The sequence below is a fragment of the Phascolarctos cinereus genome, unplaced genomic scaffold, assembly GCF_003287225.1.
Source record: "Phascolarctos cinereus isolate Bilbo 61053 unplaced genomic scaffold, phaCin_HiC Scaffold_3;HRSCAF=262, whole genome shotgun sequence".
Lineage (NCBI taxonomy): Eukaryota > Metazoa > Chordata > Mammalia > Diprotodontia > Phascolarctidae > Phascolarctos > Phascolarctos cinereus.
The window spans coordinates 28,555,143-28,582,286 of NW_027555736.1; the positions used below are offsets into that span (position 1 = coordinate 28,555,143).

At 39.2% G+C, this 27,144-nt stretch overlaps 1 protein-coding gene across 3 annotated transcripts in view; it reads right to left on the reverse strand.

Moving 5' to 3' along the window:
- The window catches only part of CTNNA3 (catenin alpha 3), a 1,889,266-nt gene that overhangs the window by 893,905 nt on the left and 968,217 nt on the right, over positions 1–27,144 (reverse strand). For all 3 annotated transcript variants that reach the window (XM_020998213.2, XM_078150742.1, XM_020998214.2), the window contains exon 8: positions 4,461–4,541. In XM_020998213.2, the coding sequence (XP_020853872.1) occupies positions 4,461–4,541 (81 nt within the window). The remainder of the gene's footprint in view (positions 1–4,460; positions 4,542–27,144) is intronic.

Below are 27,144 nucleotides of genomic sequence, written 5' to 3' on the forward strand. Positions count from 1 at the left end.
AAACTTGAAAGAGCAGAGGATGTAATAATGGAAATGTCTATATCACTTCAAGGTATACCAAGCATTTTCGTCCAGTAAGCTTAGAAAGTCAGCAAGGGAATTGGATTTATTCTTCTCTCACGCAATGAAATGATACTAGTGTTACAAATATAACAGCACAGATACAAAGATCATGGAAAGAAAGGGTAGTGTTTTCTTCTCATGGGAAATGAATAAAGATTTGGAAGATAATTCTGAGAAACAACTGGATATACTTAGCCAAGAGTTATAGGGGTTGAAATGACTCACATTGCTGTCTTAAATAACATTTTTATAGTCAGTATCTTAGAAAGGACAGAACACCTGAGGGGGATATAGAGGCAGCAAAGGGCCCAGGCAGATTCTTGAGCAATCAGAGGAAGACTACCATGGGATGGTCCCACCAGATCAGGGCTACATGAACCCACCAAAGGGAATGGAGGTTGTTTGCACTAATACATATAATACTTACATGTACTGAAGAAAGATAGATTGGGAGACTGAGGCTGGTTGAATCATACATCAAAAGTTACAAAATTTTAGAGTTTAGAATGAATCTCAAGGCCATTTAGTTGAACCTTCAACCTAAATGGACTAACTTATACAACATTCCCAAGAAATAATTCTCCAGTCTTTGCTTGAAGACCTTCAAGTCAGTAAGAGACTATTATCTACCTTCCAAAGCAGCCCATTCCACCTGGGAACAGCTGCACTTGTTACAAAGTCATTTGGGTGTTGGCTTGGTTTAGTCTGTTCTGGGGAAGCTTTTTCCCCACTCAGATTAAATTGAATTCTGTCTTTCTTAAATACATATCCTTTCATTGATCTTTTCTTAGCTCCCTAGGGGGCCAAGCAGAAAGAATCTAATCCTCCTTTCACACCACAGACATTCAAATTTTTGAAGGCAGAAATGACATCCACCAAATCAAGTCTTTCCATCATCGTGTTAAATACCCCCATTCCTTCAATTGATTCTCAAGTGACCTACAGTCCCAACTGCCCTCCTCTGAAGGCTTGTCTCTGGCTTATCCTCTGGCTTGCCAATTCCAGGGGTGCTGGCACATTTACATGAGATAATGGCTGCACCTTGGACTTTGTAAACCTTAAAGCTCTATGCAAGTGTCAGGTTGTTGTCGTTGTTGTGGTTGTCATCCTACAGTCAGCAGGCCTCCAGAGCCATGATGACTTCACTCTCTGAAGCTCCTACTGTACTCCTGTTGAGCCCAGTGTTTATAGAGTAATAGAGCAGTGTGCTGGTATACGCGTTACAACCTGACTCTCAAGAAACAAACAAACAACAGAAAAAAATCAACACACATTTTTAAGTTAAATCTGCATTCCTGACACTATCTTAAGTCTAGACAATAAAAACAAAACAAAACAATGAATCAAAGCCTGATTTACAGTGACTGGAAGGGGCAGTTAGGTGGTACAGTGGATAGAGCTCCGGTCTTGGAGTCAGGAGGACCTGAGTTCAAATGTGACCTCAGGCACTTGATACTTACTAGCTGTGTGACCAGGGAAAGTCACTTAACCCCGATTGCTTCACCAAAAAGCAAAATAACAATAATAATAATAATATAGTGACTGGGAATTTCCAAAGTGCAAATGCTCACAATAAAAATTTAACAATCAGCTCTCAATTGCTGACTCTGGCACAACCTTGGCCAATTCCCTTCCTAACACATAACCACCAGGACTAACCACAAGGCTCCAGGTATGGTCCGACCAGTACAATATATATGGGCTCTCATTTTAGATTTTATACATCTCAACGCAGCTTAGAATAACAACAGTTTTGGGATGATGTTGACTCATACTGAACCAACTGTCCACTCAGATCCACATATTTTTTTTAAATTTCTTACTGGATAAAAGAAAGCATGAGATGAGATATGGAGGAGTATAACCAAAACAAAGCCAGGAGAAGCTGGTAGGATGGTATGAGTAAGGGTATGGAAAGTAAAATGTTGGGTCTTGGTTCTTTCTCCTAATTGTTTATTGGAATCATTTTGCAAACTCTCATTCCTTCCCGACATGGAAGAAAACTTTACTCTTATCTTTGGCTTTTGTATCTGAGGGGTTCCATTATTTTTATTTGAAGTCCATTTCTTCTGGGGAGAGAATAATAAACAGAGCTCCCTCACAGACACCACAGGCTTGCTGATGGAAATCTTAGCTATACTTTCTTTGTTCTTGCATGTTTCCCACCTACTCTTGTCTTTGTCTTTCTTCTCTATCACTATCATAAGAAAGGCCATTTCCTTTTATTCAAAAGATTGAAATGGTGATGAGCTTTTTAAGAAATATTCCTGAGAATAATTCTATATAAAGTGCTAGATGAAGTTAGGAAGACTGAAATTCAAATCCTCCCTCAGATACTTATTAGCTCGATTTTCTGGGAAAATTTCTTAACCTGTCAACCTCAGTTAGCTCGTCTATACTATGGAGATAATTATAAGTACCTATCTTTTGGCATTATGAGGATTAAATGAGGTAATATTTGCAAAATGCTTTGTAAACCTTAAAGCAATATATAAATGCTTATTATTATTATTATTATTATTACTATGAAAGGGAAGCAGTAGTTATAAAGAGGAACATGACCTCATCAAAAATAGCCATGGTAAATGGAACACATTTCCTTTTTTTAATGCGGTTACTAAATTGGAAGATAACACCACTCTAGATATAGATTACCTGGTTTGGACAAAGCATTTGATGAAATGACTCACAGTTTTATTGTTGGTATGTATGAGGGGTGGGGAACCCTGTGGCCTTGGTATATATGGACTAGACAATAATGCAAGCAGATGGTTTCAGAACTGGTTAAATGTCTGGCTTCACAGAGGAGGTGTTAATAAATCAATGTCAATATGAAAGAGATAGTAGTGGAGAATCCCAAGGATGTGTTCCTGGCCCCGTGCTGTCTAATATTTTTATCAATGACTTGGATAAAGGCACAGACATTACACTCATCACATTTGAAGATGACATAAAGCTAATACGTTGGATAACAGAGTTGGGATCCAAAGAGCTCTTGATAGGTTAGAATATGGGGTTGAGTCTAATGAGATGAAATTCAATAGGGATAAATGGAGAGACTTACACATGAGTTCAAGAAACCAATTTCCCAAGTACAGGATGCAAGGGACATTTTAGAAAGCACCTTGGGTTGTTTTGCTTTCTCATGTTTAAGGGATTTTACTGTACTGAAAACTCAATATGAATCAGCAATGTGAGATGAAGCAAAAAGCTGATATGAACTTGGGCTGCATGAAGAAAACATAGCTTACAGAAGTAAGGGAATGACAAGCCCTTTGTCCTCTGCCCTAGTCATACCACATGTAAAGAATTGGAACACTTTGAGAAAGACTGATTATTTGGAGCATGTTCAGAGGATGGCAATAAAGATAGTGAAGGGCCTTGAGTACATGCCATATGAGGGTCATTTAAAGGCATTCAGGATGTCAGTCCTGGACCAGTAAGGACTCTCAGGAAGCGTAAGCACTGTTTTCCAGTGTTGGAAGGCCTTTCATATGAAAGAGAGGCCAGTCTTGTTCAGCTGCTTGGTCCCAGAAGGCAAATCCAGGAGATATGGTTGTTAAGTTCAGAAGGCTGTATGGCATGAAGGAGAGAGCTCTGGGCTCAACTGAGTATCTGTATAATGCTGGTCAAATCACTTAATCTTTCTGAGCCTCAGTTTTCTGTTCTATAAAAAGAACATGTTGAACTAAATAAACCTATGAGGTTCCTTCTAGCAGCTCCATATTTCTGATCCTTTAACTCTGCAATCCAAAAGGCAAATACAGACTTGATGTCGGAAGCAGGGGTGAAGTGGTTAGCTTCTTAACATTTCCAGAAGTCCCAAACTGGAATGGGCAGCCCTGAATCAGGGTTCCTCTTCATTGGAGATGCTCCAGCAAAGACTGGATATCTACTTGTTTTATATGTTATAAAGATGATTCCTTTCATGTGTGTGTTGGCTGGGTTGACTATGGAGATCCCTTCTCATTCTAATTATGAGATTCTCTATCTTGATGTTATTACGCTATTATGAGTAGTGGCATGATAAATAGCTTAAAATATGTTACTTGATTTTTTTTTTTGATATACCTAAGTCACATGAGGCAACATTATGTGACAAGTAGTAGTCAAGAAAACCTGGGTTCAATTCCTGACTCATATATTTACTAGCTCTGGGACCCTGGGCCAGTGATTTACCTTCTATAGGCCTCAGTTTCGTCAACTGTACAAGGAGGGGGTTATGTCCTCCAAAATTTCGTCCAATTCTAAATCTGTAATCCTGTGACTGTTTTCCTTTACTTACATTAGGTAAGATAGGTCAAAAGCCAGAGAGAAATGTTTTGGATGCATATATGTGATCCACTTTCCCCCGCCATCCCTCTTATCTTCCCTCCTTGCCCTTTTTCTTCTCTCACCTGTCTACGCAGGTCTCTGGTCTTTTTGCACATGTTATCTATTGCGATATTCAGGGCATTGCTCCTTTCCTTTTTCCCAGCCTGTAAGAAAACATAAGATGAAAAACTGTCATCAGAAACCGAATCTAATTACCTTGTTGTTAGCAATTTTCCTTCCCCCATCCCTGCCCATCCCTAGCAAATAACACCTTGGCATTGCAACCTACTAACATGTTGCATAAGATATATGAACATCTTGCTTAAAAGAAGTAGAATCATGATTAATAGCCACATTGGTTTGTCCTTTGAGAGGCCATGGCGTGGCTGCAACAGTGCCGGGGTCCATTCAGCGAGGCATCACACCAAACAGACTCTGTAGAAAATGCTATTGCATGGCTCCCAGCATGCCAGCTTGTTACCCGCTAAGCCGAGCAATTAGCTTAAAAGCACCAGAGGCCCAATTTGTCACCTTCTGTGGGAGTTTCTGAAAGGAGGAATTTTAATCGGGCATTGCCCAATGGATGGCGAGACATATTGGAGCTTTGTTGAACACCCAAGTAAAATACGCATGGATATGGCTGACAAGATTCCAAGAACAAATTGTTTCCAGGGATAACATAAAGCAGTCTGTGGGCTTCTCCAGACAACCTGAAGGCCACCTTTGCCCTCTGCTTCTGTGGCAATAGGCCTCAACAAGGATTTTTAAGGGCTGAGTTTGAATTCTGCCTTTGCCATTTGCTAGCTAAGGGACTCTAGATAAAAATTCCTTCCTCTGTGCCATACCTCATCTGAAAAAAATAAATGAAGGAATTTTATGGCATAGCTTTGGAAACACCTTTCTATTCTAAATCCAAATGAAGCCAAAAAAATCATTAAGTAAGAGTCTAAAAGTGCTAGGTACCATTCTAAAAGTTCAGGAAACAAATAGGAAAAAAAAAATGAAAATAGGTCCTGCCTATTCTAATGCAATGGAAAGGGAGGGGGCACTGTTCTAGTCCTTCATATGGACTATAGTTATCTGTTCTACAGTAAGGGGATTCAGAGTGAGGCATCCCCCACAATCTAGAAAATCTGCATAAAATCTTTTGGCCCTCCTTTCATGCCAAAGAATTCTGAATTATTATGGTATTAAAAGATAAAATATGTTGATCTTATACACTACTATACGGATGCTTTATGCATTTCTGAGTTTCTAAACTTTTTTGGCATCATCTGCTGGCCTTTGTGTGTCTTCTGCAAGCTTCTGCAAAACTCTCCCAAAATTCTCATTTAGGTTCTTATGTCAACCCATGTTATCTCGAAACTCCAGTATGGAAAGTCATGATGTGAAAGGGATAACTGTGTTTGTGCCCAACCTGTGGTAGTTTTCTGAGCTCGTACTGGTCTGATCACCTACAGCAGACACACTCTACTTTGACCCCAACATAGTGATGTCATTTTGGTACTGTCTGCAAACAAAGGACAACAACCAAATGCTGATTGATTTCCAACATCTTCAGTCTCTAAATGTTTGACGATACCCTCTGCAATCAGAAGTTTGTTAGGCTGCTTGTTGCTTTCTCTCATTTCATTATTAATTTAAATCCTGAAGCATGAAAAGGGAGAATGATCTTGGTCAGTAATGTGTGTGTATGTTTGTGTGTGTGTGTGTGTGTATGTGTTTAAGTTTTGTGGGAAAATACCGAGCTGGAAGTGAGTTTTTTTCTGGTGATGTTTAGCATAAAAGAGATGGAAATGACCATCATGTGATTCACTTCTTTGAAAATGACTGCTCTTTAAATTAACAAGCTGAGAATGGTCCTTGGGAGGAGACCTTGAAAGTAAGAAAGAGAAATTTAAGGAGCCAGTAACTGTAGGAATTGACCATTGAGAGAGCATCTACTTTTTTTCAGGGAACAGGGAACATTCATTCTGGGCTCCCAGAAAAGATTTTTTTTTCTGAAAGGCTTCTGTAGTCCAGTCCCCTTATTTTACACATGTAGAAACTGAGGTTAGAGAGGTGAGGAGATTTGCTTAAGTTCACACAGCAGAGTGGAGTCAGGATTTGAATACAGTTCCTACAATGGTAAAGCTAGTGGTCTAATCCATGATACCACTGAGTTGAAGTAGAAAGCCTAAGGTCAATTTCCATCTCTTACTAGGAGCAGAGGTTTTAAAGGGTCCTCAGAGGTAATCTAGTCTAACCTTATTAACAGATGAGTACATATAGAGAGAATCAGAAAGAGTGATCACCTAAGGTCACACAGATCATAAGGACCAAAGCCAGGATTTGAACCTAGGTTCTCTAACTCAAGTTCATTTCTCTTTTTGTTGTATCACTTGTGATAAATGACTCAATTTTCAACTGATTTCAGCTCCCTACCTCAGTTTTATCATCAATTTTATGAGTGGGGTGGTAGAAGAGATGACATTCATGGGTCTCTAGCTCAAAATCCTATGGAGGAAGGACAAAAAAGAATCATTCCTATCCCTGCCCTAGAGCATACTGTGATGCCTCAAGCATGAAGCCATTCCGAGTGGGCTACATCTTGAAGCTGGGGTTGAATATATGATTGAAGAATGAATCAGAGACAAAGGATAAAGGGAATACTCCTCTTCATTCCCCACAAGCTCTGTTCTTTGGATCCTATCATCATAATTCCTCCCTTACCACCCCCCAAAAAAGCTCATCACCAAGGGACTTATGATCACAACGAGTGGTACTCATACCTCGTCAGTCTCCTTGTTTGCCTCTTCTTCTCTAACTGGGGGACTGGAAGGTGGACCAAGAGACCTACTCCTCAAATCTCTACTTAAAGAGGGCTCAGAAGTCCATCCAACTCTTCACTTCCTACTGGAATATAGTCTTTGAAATCAACTCATTATCATCATGGCCCTGTACTGGCTACCTCCTCCCCACCCAGCCTTCTCCAGCTTCTTTTTCTGTATTGTCCATCCCTGCACCCATACACTCAGCACAGTACCTAGAACATAGCAGGCACTTGACAAATGTTTATTGTATGTATTGTAAGATTGCATTAAGCTAGGTGGTGCAGTGGGTAGAATGCCAGGCCTGAAGTCAGGAATACCTGAGTTCAAATTGAGCCTTAGACATTTACTAGCTGTGTGACCCTGGGCAAGTTATTTAACCCTATTTGCCTCAGTTTCCTCATCTGTAAAATGAGCTGGAGAAAGAAATGGCACAACCACTCTAGTGCCTCTGCCAAGAAAATTCCTAAAAGGGGTGACAAAAAGTTGGACATGACTGTATAACAACTAAATCAGGACCATAGGGGACCCCAAAGCATAAGGTCTTTCTAAAATGAGGTCATAGGATAATATACTTAAATTGTGAAGGTATTTTAGGGGTGTTTTAGTATAACCCTTATCATTTATAGCTGAAGAAAATGAGTTTGCACAGGGAGTCAGTAACAGAGGTGGGATTCAAACTGAGGTCTTCTAGTTCAAAATCCAATGTTTTTCTGCTTTGTCAAGGTCCCTGTGCAGAAGACTCAATTAAATTACGTGCCCTATCACTGAAAGACCACTTTCCTCATAGAATAGATGGCATGATAGAGGAGAAAAAGCTGCTGTTCTTGGCATCAACAGAGTTCTCATTTTAAATTCCATTTCTAATGGCTACTATTTGTGTGACCCTAAATAAGTCATGGTACTTTGCTAGGCCTCAGTCTCCTGATCTGTTAAAAAAGAAGTCTACAATTCTCAATGCCACCCTTACTTACAGGTCTGTTGGAAACAAAGCCCTTTGTATGAAAGGGATAAGTGAGTAAACCTGTGAGAGTACAGATGAGAGGGGTCATCAGTGGGCAGCCTCTGTCAGAAGCTGTCAGAAACATTTCAGTGAAGTCTCTGATGCACAGGTCTACAATTACTGATGCCAGTTTAATGCTACTCCTTCAGAAATTAAGTGAATATTCTTTAGGATTATAGATTTAGAGATGGAAAGGACCTTAGAGGTCATTGGTTGCAATACCCTCATTTTCCAGCTAAGGAAACTGAGACCCATAGAGGTAAAGTTACTTTCCCAAGGTCACACTGGTAATGAGAATTAAGGCAAGATTCCAACCCAAAACTTCTGACTCTTAAGACCGCTGCCATACACATTATACCATATTACCTCTGCTCTTCATTCTAGTCCTATCCCCTTCTTCCCAAAGCAGGGATAAAAGAATGAAGGGCAGCCTGCAAAGGAGCACAAAGAGCCCTCAGGGTCACAAGCACACCTAGCAATTGCACAGAAGAAATTTATGGCAGTCCTTCCAACCCTCCTGTTTTTAGCACACTTGGTATCTTCTGCCCTGGGATTCATCAATACTGTTAAAAGATGGCAGTGATATTAGTAGGTGGCATTGGTGACATGAGGGTGGCAACATGAAAAGATTTAATAAAGGCTATAGAGCTTATTTCCTGGTTTGTATATCAGGGCTTAGCCTGGGTCTGAGGCTTTTGAGGGTTGGGGAACATTTTCATTTTAAACATTGGCTCCCCACCGGGACTCCTTTGTTTCTTCCTTCCTAGATCCCTCCTCTTCTCATTCAGCATTTAGATTTCTGTCCTTTGCTTTTTTCTCTACTTGGTATGTTCAGAATTTGGTTGCCAGGTCACCCTCCCCTTCATTTGCATAACATAAAACTAAACACCATACACAGGAAACACATTGGCTCAGAGTCAGAGGACCAAGGCCCAAATCTGTCCTCCAACACTTATTACTCATGTGACCATAGGCAAGTCGGCCTCAGTTTCCTCAAGGATCTATCAATAGAGCAGCATTGATTAAAAACTACCACATACCAAAATGGGTAGTGCCAAAGGTCCCTTCCAGCTCAAGATTTTTCAGCCTATAATGCAATTCAATTCAATCCTCATTTATTAAGCCCCATTTGATGCTGGGTGCTAAGGATACAAAGAAAAAGGGAACAGCCCTTGCCCTTAGGAGGCTTACAATCAAATGAACTGGAATGACAGGGGAAATAGTCATTTACATGAAATTGTCCAACATTTAATAGCTAGTATTCGTTTACAAAGCATTTTTTCATTTACAAATTGTTTTCCATGTTATCTCATTTGATTCTCAGGATATTTATGTGAGGTAGGAGCTATTGTTATTCCCGTTTTACATAAAAAGAAACTAAGGCCGCAAGAGGCTTACTCAGGGTCACATAGCTATTACTGTCTGCATCAACATTTGGACTCGGATCTTCCTTTCTCCATATCCAGCAGTCTATGCACTGGACCACATTTCAAAATATTTACAAATATTTCATAAAGTTTAGAAAAGGAAGTCTATCAGATTCCTTCTCGTCCATAAATTCTGTGATTTTACAAATCCAAGGATGCAATTTTGTGACCCAAGAGGATTATGGGATCATATATTTAGAGGTAGAAAGGGATCTTGGAGGTTATCGAGTACAAGCCCACGATTTTACAAATGAGGAAACTGAAACTCAGAAAAATTAAGTGACTTGCCCAGGATCACACAGCTAGAAAGTGTCAGAGGCAGAATTTGAACTCAGATCCTGAATCTAAGTCCAGAACTCTATTCATTATGCCTTCAGAGGAAAATTGGGTAAAAAATTGCACTGAAACGAGAATTCAATTAAACTCAACAAATTCAGTGAGGTACTATTACGATGAGGGGCAGCTACGTGGCACAGGGAATAGAAAGCCAGTCCTGGAATCAGGAAGACTCATCTTCCTGAGGTGAAATCTCAGACACTTACTAGCTGGGTGACGCTGGGCAAGTCACTTAACCCTGTTTGCCTCGCTTTCGTCATCTGTAAAATGAGCTGGAGAGCAAAATGACAAACCATTCCAGCATCTTTGACAAGAGAACCCCAAATGGGGTCACAAAGAGTCAGGCACAACTGGAAAAAGACTGAACAACAAACTATGTTCACAATTTTACACTGTGCATGGGGGTATATATAGAGTTCAGATAAAATCCAGTCAATTGCTAGAATTTCCACTATATCCAATGTGCTCAGAAAACATAATACTGGAAAAGCTGGAAAATTATTCTCTACTTCATTGACATTCCTTAACCTCCACAAAAGAAGAAAACAGAAATGGTTCTTGAACAATCTCCCCAGCTAAAAGCCAAGCACCCTGAAGGCAGAAGTCTTTCTGGTCACTGTGCCAAACAGTAGCTGGCATATAGTAAGGCGATTAATAAATACTTGTTGATTAATTGGTTGATTTATATTTTAATGAAGTGTAATGAAAAAACAGAGTGCTGGATTTGAATTCAGGAAGACATGGCTTCATATTTCAACAAGGATATTTGCTTGATGTATGACCTTGGACAAGTGACTTGATCACAGTTCCCTGGGACTTCTCTGCTAAGTCACAGAGAATTGTGATCTCCATTAGTAAAAGGAGTTTCCATATTGAGAGTTCCCTGTGCACAGGAATTAGGAATTTTTTCTGTGTGTTGGGAGAAAAATCTGAGATAATACAAAAAAAAGTTTTCATTGAAAAATAGCTCCTCCAAGTAGGTAATGCTTTCATAGCTTTAATGAAAAACTTTGTAATTCAGATACTATTCCCAATTTAGTTCATATTTACTACTGAACATCTTTCATGTCAATCTAACAATGGCTCTGAAAAAAAATGGATGAGGCTGAGAGCTTGACTTTGGAAAAGTCACTTCCCCTCCAAGTCTCAATTTATACATACATAAAATGATAGGTTGAATCATCTGTTTCAAGTTATGGCTGAGTCAGTATGAGACAGTGGCAAGGAGCCTGGCTCAAGTCTCTCTTCTGGCACTGACTAGCTGAATGATTTTACCAGCTAATTAAGTTTTTGGGGCCTCAGTTTCTTTATCTGTAAAATGGAGATGATTACAATAATTACATGGTGCTGAACTTGGAGTCATAAACCTGAGGGTCTACCGAAGATTCTGCCACTAATTATCTATGTAAATCTTTAATGGGCCCCAATTTCTTCATTTGTGTAATGAAAAGTCTGGACTATGTGATTTTTTAAAATTCCTTCTTGTTCTAAATCTATGCCCCTACCAACTCACATTGTTGTAGTGAGAAAAGTGATTTATGATTTCATTCCGTTCAGTTCAATTCAATCCAAGATACATTATAATGTTCCTGCTATATTCAGGATTCTATGATAGGCATTAAAGAAGTGAGGACAAAAAAATTAATTTATCAACAAGCATTTATTAAGCACCTACTATATTTCAGGCACTATATTATCCCTGTCTCAGGGATCTCATATTTCACTGAAGCGAACATACATGCGCATAGGTGAGTAAACTCAATGTAATTTCAGGATGGAAAGGTACCCAAAATCGGGGGTTTGGGGAAGGGGGAGGTTAGGAAAGGTCTCATGTGGGATTTGGCATTTGAGCTTTGCAAAAGGGTGGAGGTGAGGAGGGATGAAGATGATTACAGTCCTGAAGATGATGAGAGCCATTGCTATAAATAATACATTTTATATTATAATAATTAACTTACAAATAATAGCTCACACCACAAATACCAGCTATTATTATGCCGATGATTTAAAGAAAAGGCCTCATTCTGTGAAAGAACCGAAACAGTATAAGAAAAACAAAATGTTACTGTTTCTTGTCCTGAAAATGTGTTGATGGGTGTGAGGCCCTGGTTGACTGGAAATGAAACAAAAGAAAGAGATATTTCAACTGAGCAAGATTTTTTCCATGACTAGGGAGGACATTGAAGGCCTAAGTAGTAAAGGGTAAACATGTAACACCCAGGAAAACGTATTCCACTGATAATCAAATTTTTAAAATGCTATAGAAGCTAAGAAGCATCTTATACTAAAGCTAGACTTAACCAGCTGGAGCTGTTTCTTTCTTTTTGTTGAAAGTAGCATCCTCTCCAGCCTTTCAGAATGACACATTTGCCTTTTAGTGGGAAATCTACATTTCATCATCATAAAGAGAGAACACAACGTCCTTGGCTTTATTTCTTCTCCGCAGAAACATCCTGAGCTTTTTGGTACTTGGTTCTTTCCAAAGGCAAAGATTCCAGCAAATGTTGTGACTTTTGTTCGCTGTTGTTGTGTTCAGGAATGGAAGACACGTAGATGCACAAACATGAAAAATACAGCCTTCAGTGCCAGGGTAGTGTACATACCCTGTCAGGAAACCATGCGAATTGGGGTCATTAAAATCTTGATCCTCCACCCCCGCCTCTCCCAGGTGAAATGATTTCTGAAACGACTGTCTTCAGAATTTAATACACATGCTTACACATATTCCCCTGGCCAAATTATGCCTTGAAGGAAATGTTTAGCTCCAGGGCCCACGTTTTAGGAAAGGCATTAAAGTGGAAATCCTTCAGAGGAGGGAACAGCTTCCAGGAACAAGGAGGTCCCACTGTACTATTTTAGCAAGACCTCCAGCTAGAGTCCTGTGGTCAGCTCTGGGCACTTCAGTGTGAGTATACCATTGACAAACTTTTAAGTATTCCTTAGGGGATTCTGTGGTCACCATCTTGTATACTTAGTAAGTGCCCTTTGACCTCTGTATCTCATTCATCCTCAAGCTAGAGTGTGATGTTAGAATATAAGCTTTTTTTTTTAAATATAGCCTGTTTCATTCACTGTATTTTTATCTCCCATGCCTAGCAGCATGTTTAGCGTACAGTAGGTACTTAATAGGGCAGTTAAGTGGTACAATGGAAAGACTGCCAGGCCTGGAGTCAGGAAGACTCATTTTGTTGAGTTCAAATCTGGCCTTAGATACTTACTAGTTCTGTGACCCTGAGCAAGTCACTTGACCCTATTGCCTCAGTTTCCTCATCTGTAAAATGAGCTGGAGAAGAAAATGGCAAACCACTCCAGCATCTCTGCCAAGAAAACCCCAAATGGAATCACAAAGAGTCAAACACAACTGAAAAACAACTGAACAATAATAAAGGTACCAAATAAATGCTTGCTGATTGACTGGTAAATGAACTGGAGCAATCAGAGAAGGGTCAGGATTACAATGGACCGCAAGTCCAAACATTAGGAGGAGAAGATGAAAGATTTAGAGATGTTTATCTAGAGAAGACCAAGGCAGGACAAGTGAGCTGTTATCAAGGGATGCTTCCAAAATGAGGGATTAGATTTAAGGTCTCAAAATTTGAGACCTATATCTAGAACTAGAAGGTACAAGAGAAGGCATCTAGTGCAACCTTCTCATTTTACAGATGAGGAAACTGAGGCCCTGAGAATTTGAATGGATTGTGTATGTCCACAGACAGAGCTAGCCCATGCCAGAGGCAACATTTAATTCCCAGTCCTTCTTACTCTAAGTTTGGCCATCTAGCTATTAACCACATACCTCTCTACTAATTTTTCTATTTCATTATAGAGGGAAGAATTAGAAGTAATGGGTAGAAATTGTAAGGACAGTGATTTAGGATTGATATAAGGACAAGCTTATAGGACTCAACAAAAGTAACTGGGTTCTCTCTAATCATCTTTGGAAATAGACTTAGTAGTGGTATTGCTGGGTCAAAGGGTAATAGGCAGTTTAATAACTCTTTGGACATCATTACGGATTGTTCTTCAAAAGGGTTGGATCAGTTCACAATTCTACCAACAATGAATTAGTGTCCAAGTTTTTCCACATCCCCTCCAAAATTTGTCGCTTTTCTCTTCAATCGTTTTAGCCTATTACTCTTTGGGTGAAGATTGACCCCCTTCTCTGTGATATGTCATAGAGCACATTCTTGTTCATATACAGGTTAGACAAAACGAATAGATGGATGGATGAATGGATGAATGGATGGATGGATGAATAAAACATTTATTAAGCACTTACTATGTGCAAAACACTGTGCTAATAGCTAGGGATACAAACAGAAAAAAAGGCTCTGTTTTTAAGGAGTTCGCATCCTAACAGGGGAGATAACATATAAATGGTGGATGTGGTAGAGAGAAATTGAAGCGAAGAAAATAATAGAATGAGAGATGGAACCAGGGACAAGGACCAGAGATACAGATGAAAGAGTGCTGTGTAAACATAAATTTTCATCTTAATCATCATCGTCATCCTTTCATACAGAATTTGAAAGTTGGAAAGAATCTCAGTAGATATCTCCTTCAAATTTTATTAAATTCTTCCCTAATTTCTCCTCTTCTTTTGATGTTGTTCATTTGGTCAGTCAGTCATATCCAACTCTTCATGACCTCATGGACCATACTGTCCATGGGGTTTTCTTGGCAAAGATACTGGGGTGGTTTGCCTTTCCTTCTCCAGTTGATTAAGGAAAACAGAGGCTCAGTGACAGGCCCAGGATTACATAACTAGTATGTGTCTGAGGCTGGATTTGAACTCAAGTCTTCCTAACTCCAGGACCAGTTCTCTACCCATTGAGCCATCTAATTGCCCCTAATTTCTCCTCCCCTCCCCACTCAAATTCAACCTCTGTCCATTTTTGCTTAGCCAAGTGCCTCCAAGTTTCCTGAGGAAATTTATTATCCTTATTCAGCTCAGAAGCATCTCTCTTTCATGATCCTTCTCACACAGAAGCCAAGCAAAACAAGTCTAATCCCTCTTCCCTGGTGTTCAACATGTATTATGGCAGCTCCCTGTCCTCCCTACATTTTCTTTTCTCAAGGCTAAAACAATTCCAGGTCCTTCAAGGGATCCTCAATAGGCAAAAACCCAAGGCCCTTTGTCATTCTCCTTGTCCTTCTCTGGATGCCTACAACCTCTCAACATCCTACCTCAGCCATATCATACATATGTATGAATATATGTATTTATATGTGTGTTTATATGTGTATACATACGTATGTATGTATGTATGTATGTATCTGTCTGTCTGTCTATCTATCTATCTACCTATCTGTCTATCTATGTTTTACTACTCTTGGCTTCTGCAATGTGATTCACCTGCTTTGAACCTGAGAGGGGTGTAATTAAATCATGAGCCTTCCTGATTGAAAATGGTACTGTTGAGGAGGGACCATCTAGACATTAAGTTGACCAAATGCAGTTGAACCAAGCCTATAAACTGCTCTAATGGCAGAGCTGGGGACAATTCATGACTGTGCATTGTGCTAACTGACTGGTTTTTTTTTGTTTGTTTGTTTTTGTTTTTTAGCACCTGGGCTGACTCTTGGCAAATACATGGAGTGGGCAAAGATGGTTTCTTGCTCTCCCAGCCTCTCTTTCTTGTCCTGTATGCAACCCCAACTTCTAGTTGGACTCTGGGTGAGTCTCTTCTCTGTACAGTGAGGGGTCTGGATGGTCTTCAAGGTCCATTCCCTTTCCTTGAAAGGGCTCAGAACTTTCTCAAAATTCTTTCTGACTTTACTTGCTCTTAGGAAAGTAACTCATAAGCCAATTCAACTCAACAAATGTTGTTAAGGCTACTACCCCCAGCTATAGAAAGACAAAAGTGAGTAGGGTTCCCACCATTGAGAAACTTGCAATATACTGGATAATAATGACTCACATTTACATACACTTTAAAGCATGTTAAGCACTTTCCATAATTAAAACGATAATAGCAAACATTTATGTAAATACATATATTATCACATTTGAGTCTCACAACAAAGCTGTGAGGAAGATGCTACTAGAAACCTCGCTTTAGGTAAAAAAAAAATTACAAATGATGCTAACTAAACATTTTGCCTCCTCAAGGGACATTTACATTTTATCCAGAAATAAGTCTCAAGTGCAAAGAAATTAATTTCTAATTATGAAAAAGTTAGGCTGATTGGTGATTCAAGAATTCTGTGGTGGGAGCAAGTCTTGGAACACCTCTGCAATTATCCCCAATAGGCAGCCATTTCCTCTGTCTCTTCCTAAGATTATCTGTCTTTTCTTCTTCCTGTCTCTGTTGTCCCTTCCTCTTGAAGAAGCAGCATGGTACAGTACTGGGGAGAAGGGAAATCTTGGTCTCAAGGCCTGCCTCCAATAGAAAATGTCTGTGGGGATTCTTGTCAAGTTACAACTTCTAAGTGCCCCCAAGCACTAATACCATAAATTGCATAGCAGGTACTAATTCTAATTAGTTTTAGATAAATAGCTATCAATATACACACATAAACACATATATGTATAAATAAATTAATGAGAACACATATGTATATAAACTAATGAGAATATGTATATATACACATATATAATATGTATATATGTACAAATATATATATTTATATGCAAATATATTTTATTAAATATTTCCCCATTGCCTTTTTTAAATTTTAAACTATCTTTTTAAAATTTATGTTTCAAGTGTTTTTCCCTCTTTTCTGCCCTTCCCTCACCCCTTGAGAAGGCAGGCAATATATAGATTATACATGTGAAATCATGTAAATATATTTTCACATTAGCTACATGACAAAAGAAAACACATATACATGCAAAAAAAACCCAAGAAAAATAAAGAAAATGAAAAAAAGTATGCTTCCATTTGAATGCACAGTTCTTCAGTTCTCTTTCTGGAAGTGGATAGAATTTTTCACCATGGGTCCTTTGGAATTGTCTTAGATCAGTGTATTGCTGAAAATAGCTAAATCATTCACAGCTGATCATTGTTGGAATATTGTTACTGTGTACAATGTTCTCCTGGTTCTGTTCACCTCACTTTACATCAGTTCATATAAGACTTACCAGGTTTTCCTGAAGCCATCCTGCTTACAGCATTTCTTATCCCAAAATAGTATTCCATTATATTCATATACAATAACTTGTTCAGCCATTACCCAGTTGATGAACATCTCTTCAATTTCCAATTTTTTGCTACCACAAAAAGAACTGCTGCACATATTTTTGTACAAATAAGTCCTTTTCCCTTTTCTCTGATCTCTTTGGGATGCAGACCTAGTAGTAATATTGCTGGATCAAGGGTAGCCCTTCGGGTATAGTTCCAGATTGCTTTCCACTTTCATTAGTTTGTTTACTGGAATACCCTATACAAATGACAATAGTTCAATGAATCATCTAACATTCATAAAGTCTGGACTATGTGCCAGGCACTTTGTTAATTGCTGGGCACATAAAGAGAAAGCAAAAACATCCCATGCTCTCAAGAAGCTTATATTCTAATGAAAAGATAATGCGCACAGAGACACATATGTGGAGAGAGGCAGATAGAGAGAGAGAGGCAGAGAGAGAGAGAGAGAGAGAGAGGCAGAGAGAGAGAGAGAGAGAGAGAGAGAGAGAGAGAGAGAGAGAGAGAGAGAGAAAGAGAGAGAGAAAGAAAGAAAGAAAGAAAGAAAGAAAGAAAGAAAGAAAGAAAGAAAGAAAGAAAGAAAGAAAGAGACAGAAAGAAGAGATAGAAAATAATGTTAGTGGGTATGGCTTTAGACATCGTTTCCCTTTCCCAGAGGAATAAAAGCAAAGAGAAAGAAAGTGGTTTGCCCAACATCACAGAGGTAAAAAATAGCAGAGATGAGATTTGAATGAAACATTACTGATAAAAAGACTGAAACAAAGAGTAGTCCTGCAGTCAAAGACTTTAGTATGTATGTGGTTTATTCAGTCTCTACTGAAGCATGTTTCTTTGACACAGGCCAGTAACAGGGACAGCTATAAGAAAGTCCAGGCTGCTCATAGCCCGAGTCTCACTATTCATGAGAGCAGTGGAAACTGAGCGAGACATGTTCTAAGGAGAGAGCTTTGGACTTAGACACCAAATTCTTGATGAGAGCCAAAAGCTGTGTGTTTGTGATTCTGTAATGACAGTTTTCAGACAGATTACAAATTAACTTGACTAAATCAACCAGTTGCCTTGATGTGTTGGCACAGCTGAAAACAGCTTCTGGCTTGTTTCAAATCCTTCTACTTGTTCATTTGGTTCCCTGTGACTATGTATGTATGTTTGTGTGTATCTGTTTCTGTGTGTGTGTGTGCTTGTGACTTTTAAAATTCACTCACAATCCTAGGGGTTTTATTACCAGATGCCTGCAAAGCCCTTTCTCTCTCACAGTCTTGTCTACGGATGGTCCCATGGCGTACAACACACCTCCCCTCCCTTGCCCCTCCCTAGGAAACTGTAATAGTAAATGACATGGATTTGTCATGGCTAAAGTTCACCAGTCAGCTAATGTCCATTAATGTGTCAGCAAATTGGTAATTATGTCCTACTGAGCACTTCTATTCTCATCCTAAGGATTTGTTCATTATTACTCTCATTAGGGATCAGCATTTTGAATGGGCATTTTGTAAGATCTTATGACTGGAAGCTGAAAGGGACCATAGATACTAGCAAATCCAACTAATTTTATAGAAATTAAAAAAAAGGAATAAAAACAAAGAGAAAGAAAGTGGTTTGCCCAACATCACAGAGGTAAAAAATAGCAGAGGTGAGATTTGAACCCAGGCCCAATGGCACCAGACTCGGTACTCATTCTAGGCTACCAAGCTTCACCAAGGCTTTATAAGGCCCCAGCTTCATATGGGCAACCTTAAGAAGTCAGGCATCTAGGCAGCACAGTGGAGATAGTGTGGGGCCTGGAATCAGGAATACCTGAGTTAAAATTTGGCCTTAAACATTTGCAAAATATGTGACCTTGAGCAAATCCCGTTAACCTCTGTTAGCCTCCGTTCCCTCAACTACAAAATTGGGATAATGATAGCATTTACCCCTCATAGTTATTGTGGAGAATCAAATGAGATATCTGTAAGGTGATTTTGCAGTACCTGGTATGCAGCAGGTGCTATGTAAATGCTAGTTTGTTATTATTGACGTTGATTATGTTGATGGTGGTGATTGATGATGATGATGATGATCTGGTTCCATACCAAGAGGTAGTATGTCCTTGAGCCACATAGTTGGGTGGTGGGTGCTATTGTGGAGCACCCTTACACAAGTGGGAGAGTACAATTTTATTGTGAGCTATAACAGAAAAGGCTTTCTCTATGGTATTAGAAAATGATACCAGAGGCTAATAAGCAATGATAATATGGAATATACATAAACCAAATAAATTATACTCCAGTGGTATTCTCTTTTAAGTAAAAGCACTGTTCCGCAGCAAGCTCTTTACCTCCATAAATGTTGTGTGAGGCAGAGAAAAACACTCCAACTGGTCTTTTAAAAATTTGATTATTTTCCTTATGCCTTCATCTTTTTAGTGTTTCTTCTTCCACTTCCCTCTCCATTTTCTAGTCCTGATTTTCTTAGTGTCAATAGAGGAACAGATTTAGAGCTGGAAAGAATCTCAGAGATGAACCAAACCTCTCACTCTGCAGAGCAAACGTGACTTGCCTGAAGCCAGAGGGAATCAGTGGCTTGGCTGGAATTTGAACCTAGTATCCCATGCCCTTTATACTGAAATAGGCAATCTCATTTCCAAATTCTCCATGAATCAAACTTTTGACTAATCTCTTACAAACTTTTTAATGGAGCTTGTTTTTTAAAAAGACCTAGATATAGGATTTCTCTGTTTAGGCATCTCCTGGTGTGGAATGTCACTGCATATCCACTGATTCAGATGTATGAATGCTCTGTAAGTTATACTCTTAGACTCATTTACTATGGTATTGAGAGGTTAAGCAAACTGTCCATGATTAGTGGGTAGCTAAGTGGATAGAGTATTGCCTGGAGTCAGGAAGGTTCATCTTTGTGAGTTCAAATCTGGCCTCAGACACTTACTGTTTATGTGACCCTGAGTAAGTCACTTAACCTTGTTTGCCTCAGTTTCTTCATTTATAAAATGAGCTAGAGAAAGACATGGCAAACCATACTAGCATATTTGTGAAGAAAACTCCAAATGGGGTCATGAAGAGTTGGACATGGCCAAAATAAGTACAAAAAAATACAGCCAGTATGTGGCTCAAAAACCCTGGTCTTTTAAATAGTAGAGCCTATTATCTGTTCTGTCCCATGTGAAAATATTAAATGTACATATGTTTCCTTTACCATAGGGCCTTCATGACTACTTGCCTTCAGTATGTGATTACCACTTTCATGTCATTACTACTTTCATGTTCCCATATGCCATATCGAGCAAATGTATTTTCTTAAACACTCAAATCCTGAAAAAACAGTCATGTTCAAAATCTGTTATCCCTCCATTTTATGCTTATTCCCATTTTAAAATTAAGTTTTATGAATGTTTTCTGTTTTCATATCACAGTCATATCTTTCAGTAAACCATCCTTGTACCAAAGGGGGAAAAAAGTTAACTGAAGACAAACAGTTGACATTTATATTGTACTTTAAGGCTCACAAAGGAAGAAGAAGAAGAAGAAGAAGAAGAAGAAGAAGAAGAAGAAGAAGAAGAAGAAGAAGAAGAAGAAGAAGAAGAAGAAGAAGAAGAAGAAGAAGAAGAAGAAGAAGAAGAAAGAAGAGGAAGAAGAAGAAGAGGAAGAAGAAGAAGAAGAGGAAGAGGAAGAGGAGAAGGAGGAGAAGGAAAAGAAGAACTGCTCCGACTCTCTTTTCCAATATACCACTCAGATTCTCTTTCTTTTTTTCAGTCCATGCAAAGCATTATTTAATTCCAGAGGACTCAGGTTAAATTTGAGTCTTTCTACTTATTGGTCATGACCTTAGTCAAGTCATTTCCCCTCTGTAAAATTTTCCTCCTCTGTAAAAGTAAGGGATTGGACTACACAGTCTCTGTGATCTGTGTGATCTCTGGTCTCTTCTAGCTCTGAATGTATGACTAAGTTAATACTAATTAACTAATACGTTAATAAATGTATGAATAAGTTGAAACATTTGTTTTATAAAGACATGCTTAGGGAGTCCTCCACTGAGTAGTAAAATCAAGCCAAGGTAGACATGTCCAGAAATGAACAGCCATAGAAAGGACTGGCTATGCATATGGGTAGCATAGTTTGCCAGCAAACGGGTATAATTTGTAAATTAACAGGCACCATGGCACAATGTATCTGCCTCTGCCCCCCAAAAAAGTTTACCATTGATGGAATGGAAAGCCCCTGTTATAGACTAGGAATAGCGGAATTATTAGCATGGATTGAGAAAACAGATGGATTAAGCTGTCACCCAACAGGGGAAAAAGGAAGACGTTATAGTTCACGTAAGTCTGATTGGGCACACACAGGAAAAGAAGCATAGAATCAGGGGAATGTCTAGTGACTTACCTAGGATGTCACAGTTGGTAAATGACAGAATTGGAATTTGAACCCAGATCCTCTGCCTCCAAATGAAACAATGAATGAGGAAGAGCTAACAACATCCCATATTGGGCCACAGTAATATAGGCCAGGGGCAACCCAGGGGACAGGAGCCATGGATATGAATAAGAAGGTATAGGGAGGGAGCTGAAAGGATACAGGCAATGAATTTCCCCTGCATTCCAATTGTGTCTCAGGCTGAAACCAAAACCTCCTTTATCCTCTAGTATTTTTACACTACAGCACAGTAGAAAATGTTTTCCTATTAAAGCCATATTTCAAAAATGAATTTCCTTAAGGTAGGCATTCACATTTTCATTTTTTTTTACAGCATTATAGATAAAATCCTATTAACTCACCTGAAGATTTACAAAGCTTTTTCCCAATAGCCCTATGAGGTGGGTTGTACAAATTTTATTATCCCCATTTTACAGATGAGGAAACTGAAGGCCACAGAAGTTAAGATACTTCCTCAGGGTGCCACAACTAGTAAATAGTAGAGCAGCAGGCTCCTTATTTCTTCTAGGATTAAATACAGACCCCTCTGTTTGTCGTTGAAAGTCCCTCCAAATCTGGCTCCCGTTTTATCACGTACTCCCCCATTGCTTCTCTTCACCCATGAAGCATCATTTCCTTTCTCTCTGTTTTTTGGACAGGTTGCCTCTGACCCCATTCTTCTAAAATGTCTTCTCTTCCTCCTCCCCTTTTAAAATCCATAGCTTCTTTTAAAGCTCAGCTCACAGGGCACTTCCTATATGACGCCTTTCCTGCCCCTAGTAACTGCTCCGAAAGTACCTTGTGTTTACTTTGTTAATGTCCCTTCTACTTCCTTACATGTATATATTTAGTCTTCCCAGATAGAATGAGGGCAGTTCCATGAGGAGAAGGAAATGACAATGCACTCCAGTCTCTCTGTTAAGAAAACCCCAAATGGTGGTCATGGAGGGTCCAAAACCACTTAAAAAATGACTCAACAACAAGAAGACGATGTTCCCATGAGGGCAGGGCTGCTTCTTTCTTGTCTTTGTTCCCCCAGTGCCTAGAAGAGTGCCTGGCATACATGAGGCACTTAATAAATGCTTATAGGTTGGCTGATCATTTTATCAATGTCAGGCAGCTTCCCATTGCATCTTCACAGCCTCTTTGTGCTCTGCATTCCAAGTCCAGTCAGCAAGAGAGCAGTGGAAATGGTGACCTGCCACTTAGATGTGCAAACTTTTTGATGCTCTTTTTCTTTGCATCATCTCTTAAAAGATAGAAATTTATTGAGTGATTCTTGAAAAGAAAATCAATATGGTAGGGTTTTAGAAATCCTTCAGGAGAGTAAAGCTTGAGTTTGGTGCAGTTTTATTATTGTCCTGTGAATCAGCTTGAAACACTTCAATCTTGCATTGACTCTATTTACCTTCTATGTGGTTAATACATACTAGAAGTCTTAAGTTAACTTGTTTTATTCTAAGGCATCTTTTTCCCAGGAGTCAACTTCTCACCACAGATAGGAAAGACATGCTATTCGCCCTGAGCTCATGTGTCCTTCTTCCTATCTGTTTCTTAAGATACACAATGCCTACTAGAAAGGATCACAGAATCACAAGATGATGCAGTGAAAGCTGGAAAGGAACTCAGAGACCATATGGATCTGCCACCTCATTCTACAATTGAAGGAACTAAGGTCTTGAAAAGTTCATTTTCCTAATGAAAAGCAGGTAGTAAGCATCACAGTTGGGATTTGAACTCAGGACCTCTGAGTCCAGAGTCAATTCTCTTATTTCTTAGAATATTGATAAAATCCCAAACTCAAGGTCCCAGGCCTAGCTCTATTCCTGACCTGCCTTGGGAACCACCTTCAGTGAGTGGGGAAGGGTGAAGTACAACTGTGTCAGAACTGTGTAGCTCTTAAGGAGTATCAAAGCCCCTCTCACTGGGAGTGGAAGGTTGGAGTCACTCATGTTTGCAAGTGTTTTTTTTGTTGTTGTCGTTGTTTTTGTTTTGGTTTTTGGTTTTTGGTTAGGCAATGGGGTTAAGTGACTTGCCCAGGGTCGCACAGCTAGTGAGTTATGTGTCTGAGGTCGCTTTGAACTCAGGTCCTCCTGACTCCAGGGCCGTGCTCTATGCACTGCGCCACCTAGCTGCCCCTGCAAGTGGTTCTTAAGGACATCATGTACATTCTTTATTGAGTGCCCTGTATCAGGTAACAATCTAAGTTCCTTAGTAATTCATTGCTATTTGGGCTCATTGGACATGCATCTGTAGGGGATACTGCAATCAATTCCAAAAGGGATCACAAACAGTTAGACATGGTTAAAACAACTGAACAATAGCACTGCTCTTTTTACTGAAGAATATCCTTTACCTCTGAGATGCCAGGTAAAAAATGAAATCTGCCCAACAATAGTCAACTTTCACTCCCAAGGAAATTACCTCGGGAAACTGGACTGTTTCTCCAGCAGAGGAGACACACTTTGGTGTGCTCATAAACAAAGACCCCTTCAGATTTGCTGATTTGGAAGTCTCCACAGATCAGTTCCAGCTGTCAGAGAAGTCTGATAAAGAAGTGCAAAGCTACTGATGAAAGGGAACTGAGTTTCATGAGATTGCCCTGATAATAATCAGTAGAACAACAAGCCATAAATTCTCCAATCTGAATTAGGAGTGCCCTGCAAACATCCAATAATGTGTGTCCAAATTGGAAATGAAACTTGGTTCTCAGCAACATTTCTTGTAGTTTGATGTAGTGGAAAGTACAGGAGTCAGGTGACCTGAATTCCTTTCCCCACTCTGAGACACAGAGGCCAAAGGATGTGTCCAAGATCACACAGTTAGTTTGTGGCCATGAATAGGCGCATAAATTTAGAGACAGAAGCAGCCTTGGCTGTCAGTTCATTCAAATTTCTCATTTTAACGAAGATGAAATTGAGTGTCTGATTAAGCAAAATGACTTGCCCAAGGGCACAAAAATATATACCTGAAATTCAAACTAGGGTTCTCTGACACCAAGTTCAGCACACTTTCAACTGAACCTCACTTCGTTATTTTTAAAATGAGCACTTCTGGACAATGATTCATCCATCCATCCATCCATCTAACAAGTATATACAAAGTGCCTTTCAGATCTCTATCATTCAGAGCTTGGTCAAGGAATGATGAATTCTTTTTGGCTGAAGTGGGCGATAAAAAGTTGCAGTCTCCATAATGGTGGAATCATAGATCCACCAAAGAACCTAAATATGCCTAGCACTGTACTGGTGAAGGAATCTGCTAATATAATCACAAAGTAGTCTTTCCTTCCAGGCAACTTACTATTTAAGGCAACAGTCATACTATCATAAAGATTTGTATAATAATTATACCGATACATAATACTACATGATAATAATAGCGCTATTTGACGTCCCAGAAAGCTCCCTGGAGGAGACAGCATTTGAGCTAGATTCTTGGAGTCAGTCAGTCAATATGTATTTACTAAATGCTGGAGGCAGCTAGATGGCTCAGTGGAAGGACTTCTGGGTTCAGGAAAATCTGAGATAGAAGCTGACTTCAGATGCTTACTACTTGTCTGACCCTGGGTATGTTACTTAACCTCTGTTTGCCTCAATCCACTAGAGAAGGAAATGTCAAACTACTGCAGTATGTTTACCAAGAAAACCCCATGGATAGTATGTATGGACAAATGCCCACTACATGTTAGGCACTGTGTTTAAGCACTGGGGATGCAAAGAAATGGAAAAATTACAGTCCTAATCTTCAAGGAGTTAATATTCTAAGGTAAGTATGTATGCATACACAGTGTTGTTTGTGTGTGTGTGTGTGTGTGTGTGTGTGTGTGTGTGTGTGTGTGTGTAGTATGTCAAGTAATCTCATAGGGAAGGAACTATCAGTTGGGAGATCTAGGAAGGAGAAGGGAGCATTATAGTCCAAGGACATGGCATGAACACAGAGTTAGGAAAGCACTAGACTTGTGAAAAGAATGAGGAATAAGCCAATTTTGCCAGATAATGTCAATGAAAGGTAACTATGTGAGAGATAAGACTGGAAAAGTAAGAAAATGCTAGATTATAGAAGACATTGAATTACAGGCTAAGGAATTTGACAGATGATTTCTAAGCTCCCTTTCAGCTTCCAAAACTCAATGAGTCCCTGGTTTGGAAACACTGACGAACTTTTTCAGTGTCTACTTTGATGCTGCTGTTCAGTTGTTTCCAACTCTCCTTGAACCCATTGGGAGTTTTCTTGGCAAAGATACCGGAGTGTTTTGACATTTCTTTCTCCAGTTCATTTTTACAGGTGAGGAACTGAGGCAAACAGGATTAAGTGACTTGCCCAGGATCACACAGCTGGTAAGTGGCTGAGGCAGGATTTGAACTCAGGTCATCCCAGCTGTAGGCCCTCTAGGTGGTACTGTGGGCCATGGAGTTGGGAAGGTCTGAGTTCAAATCCTGCATCAGATACCTACAAGCTATGTGACCCTGGGCAAGTGACTTAATCTTGTTTACCTCAGTTCCTCACCTATAAAGATGAGCTGGAGAAGGAAATGGAAAAACATTCCAATATCTTTGCCAAGAAAACCCCCTATGGAGTCACGTAGAATCAAACACAATTGAAACAACTCAACAACAATGTCTACTCCTGAGATCCTGAGAACACTAGCTTTTCTATCCACCTTTCTGAAGTCAAGAAAAGCACCTTAGGTACAGGATGGCAGGAAATGCTTTCAAATTTTTTGTGATTATTTTTGTCTCTATTTCAAGGGCCTGGCACATAGTAGGCTCTTAAATATTTGTTAAATGAATAAATCAGCCCAAGCAGACTGTGTGGGAAGCTTGGCAAAATGAAAGAGCCTGCAGCGTGAACCCTATTTGAAAAATAAAACAAGGAGAATTTGAAGCTAGAGCTCTAGTAATTGTGTGGCTCCTGAAACAACATGATGAGCTGGCCCCAGACTTGGCCTACTGCAGCAAAATACACCTCATCCTTATACCCTCAATGTCTTCTACTTTCAATAGCAAGGCTTCCTTCACAGGACGGACAAGATCATATTCTGAAACCTAAAGAGAATCTGGAAAGCCTTCCTCTCATCATTGGAAGCAACAAAGTAGCACAATAGGTGGAGTATTTGAACTGCAGTAAGGAAGACCAGAGTTCAAATCTGCCTTCAGATACTTAGTAGCTGTATGACTGTGGGCAAGTCACTTGACCTCTGTCTATCTCACTTTTGTCATCTGCAAAATGGGGATAAAATAAGACCTGCTTTGCAAAATTGTTGTAAAGCTAAAATTATATGATACTTGTAAAACACTTTATAAACTTAGTTGTAGTAATAGTAGAAATAGTAATAAAAATAATAATGGTAATTTTTCCTGCCTAGTTATATTATTACATTTAACTTTATATCACATGTGTAAAGATAAATATAGATCTATTTATATATGCATATACATATACATGTGTATATATGAGTACCAATATACATAAAAACATATGCATATGTATATATACACACATATTCCTACATGTGTTTACACGTTTGTATGCACACATATACTTACACATATACATGCTTATACAGTGTGTCCTAATAATTTTAATGCAATTTTAATGAGTTAAAGCTTTAAAAATTCTCATTTCTTCTTT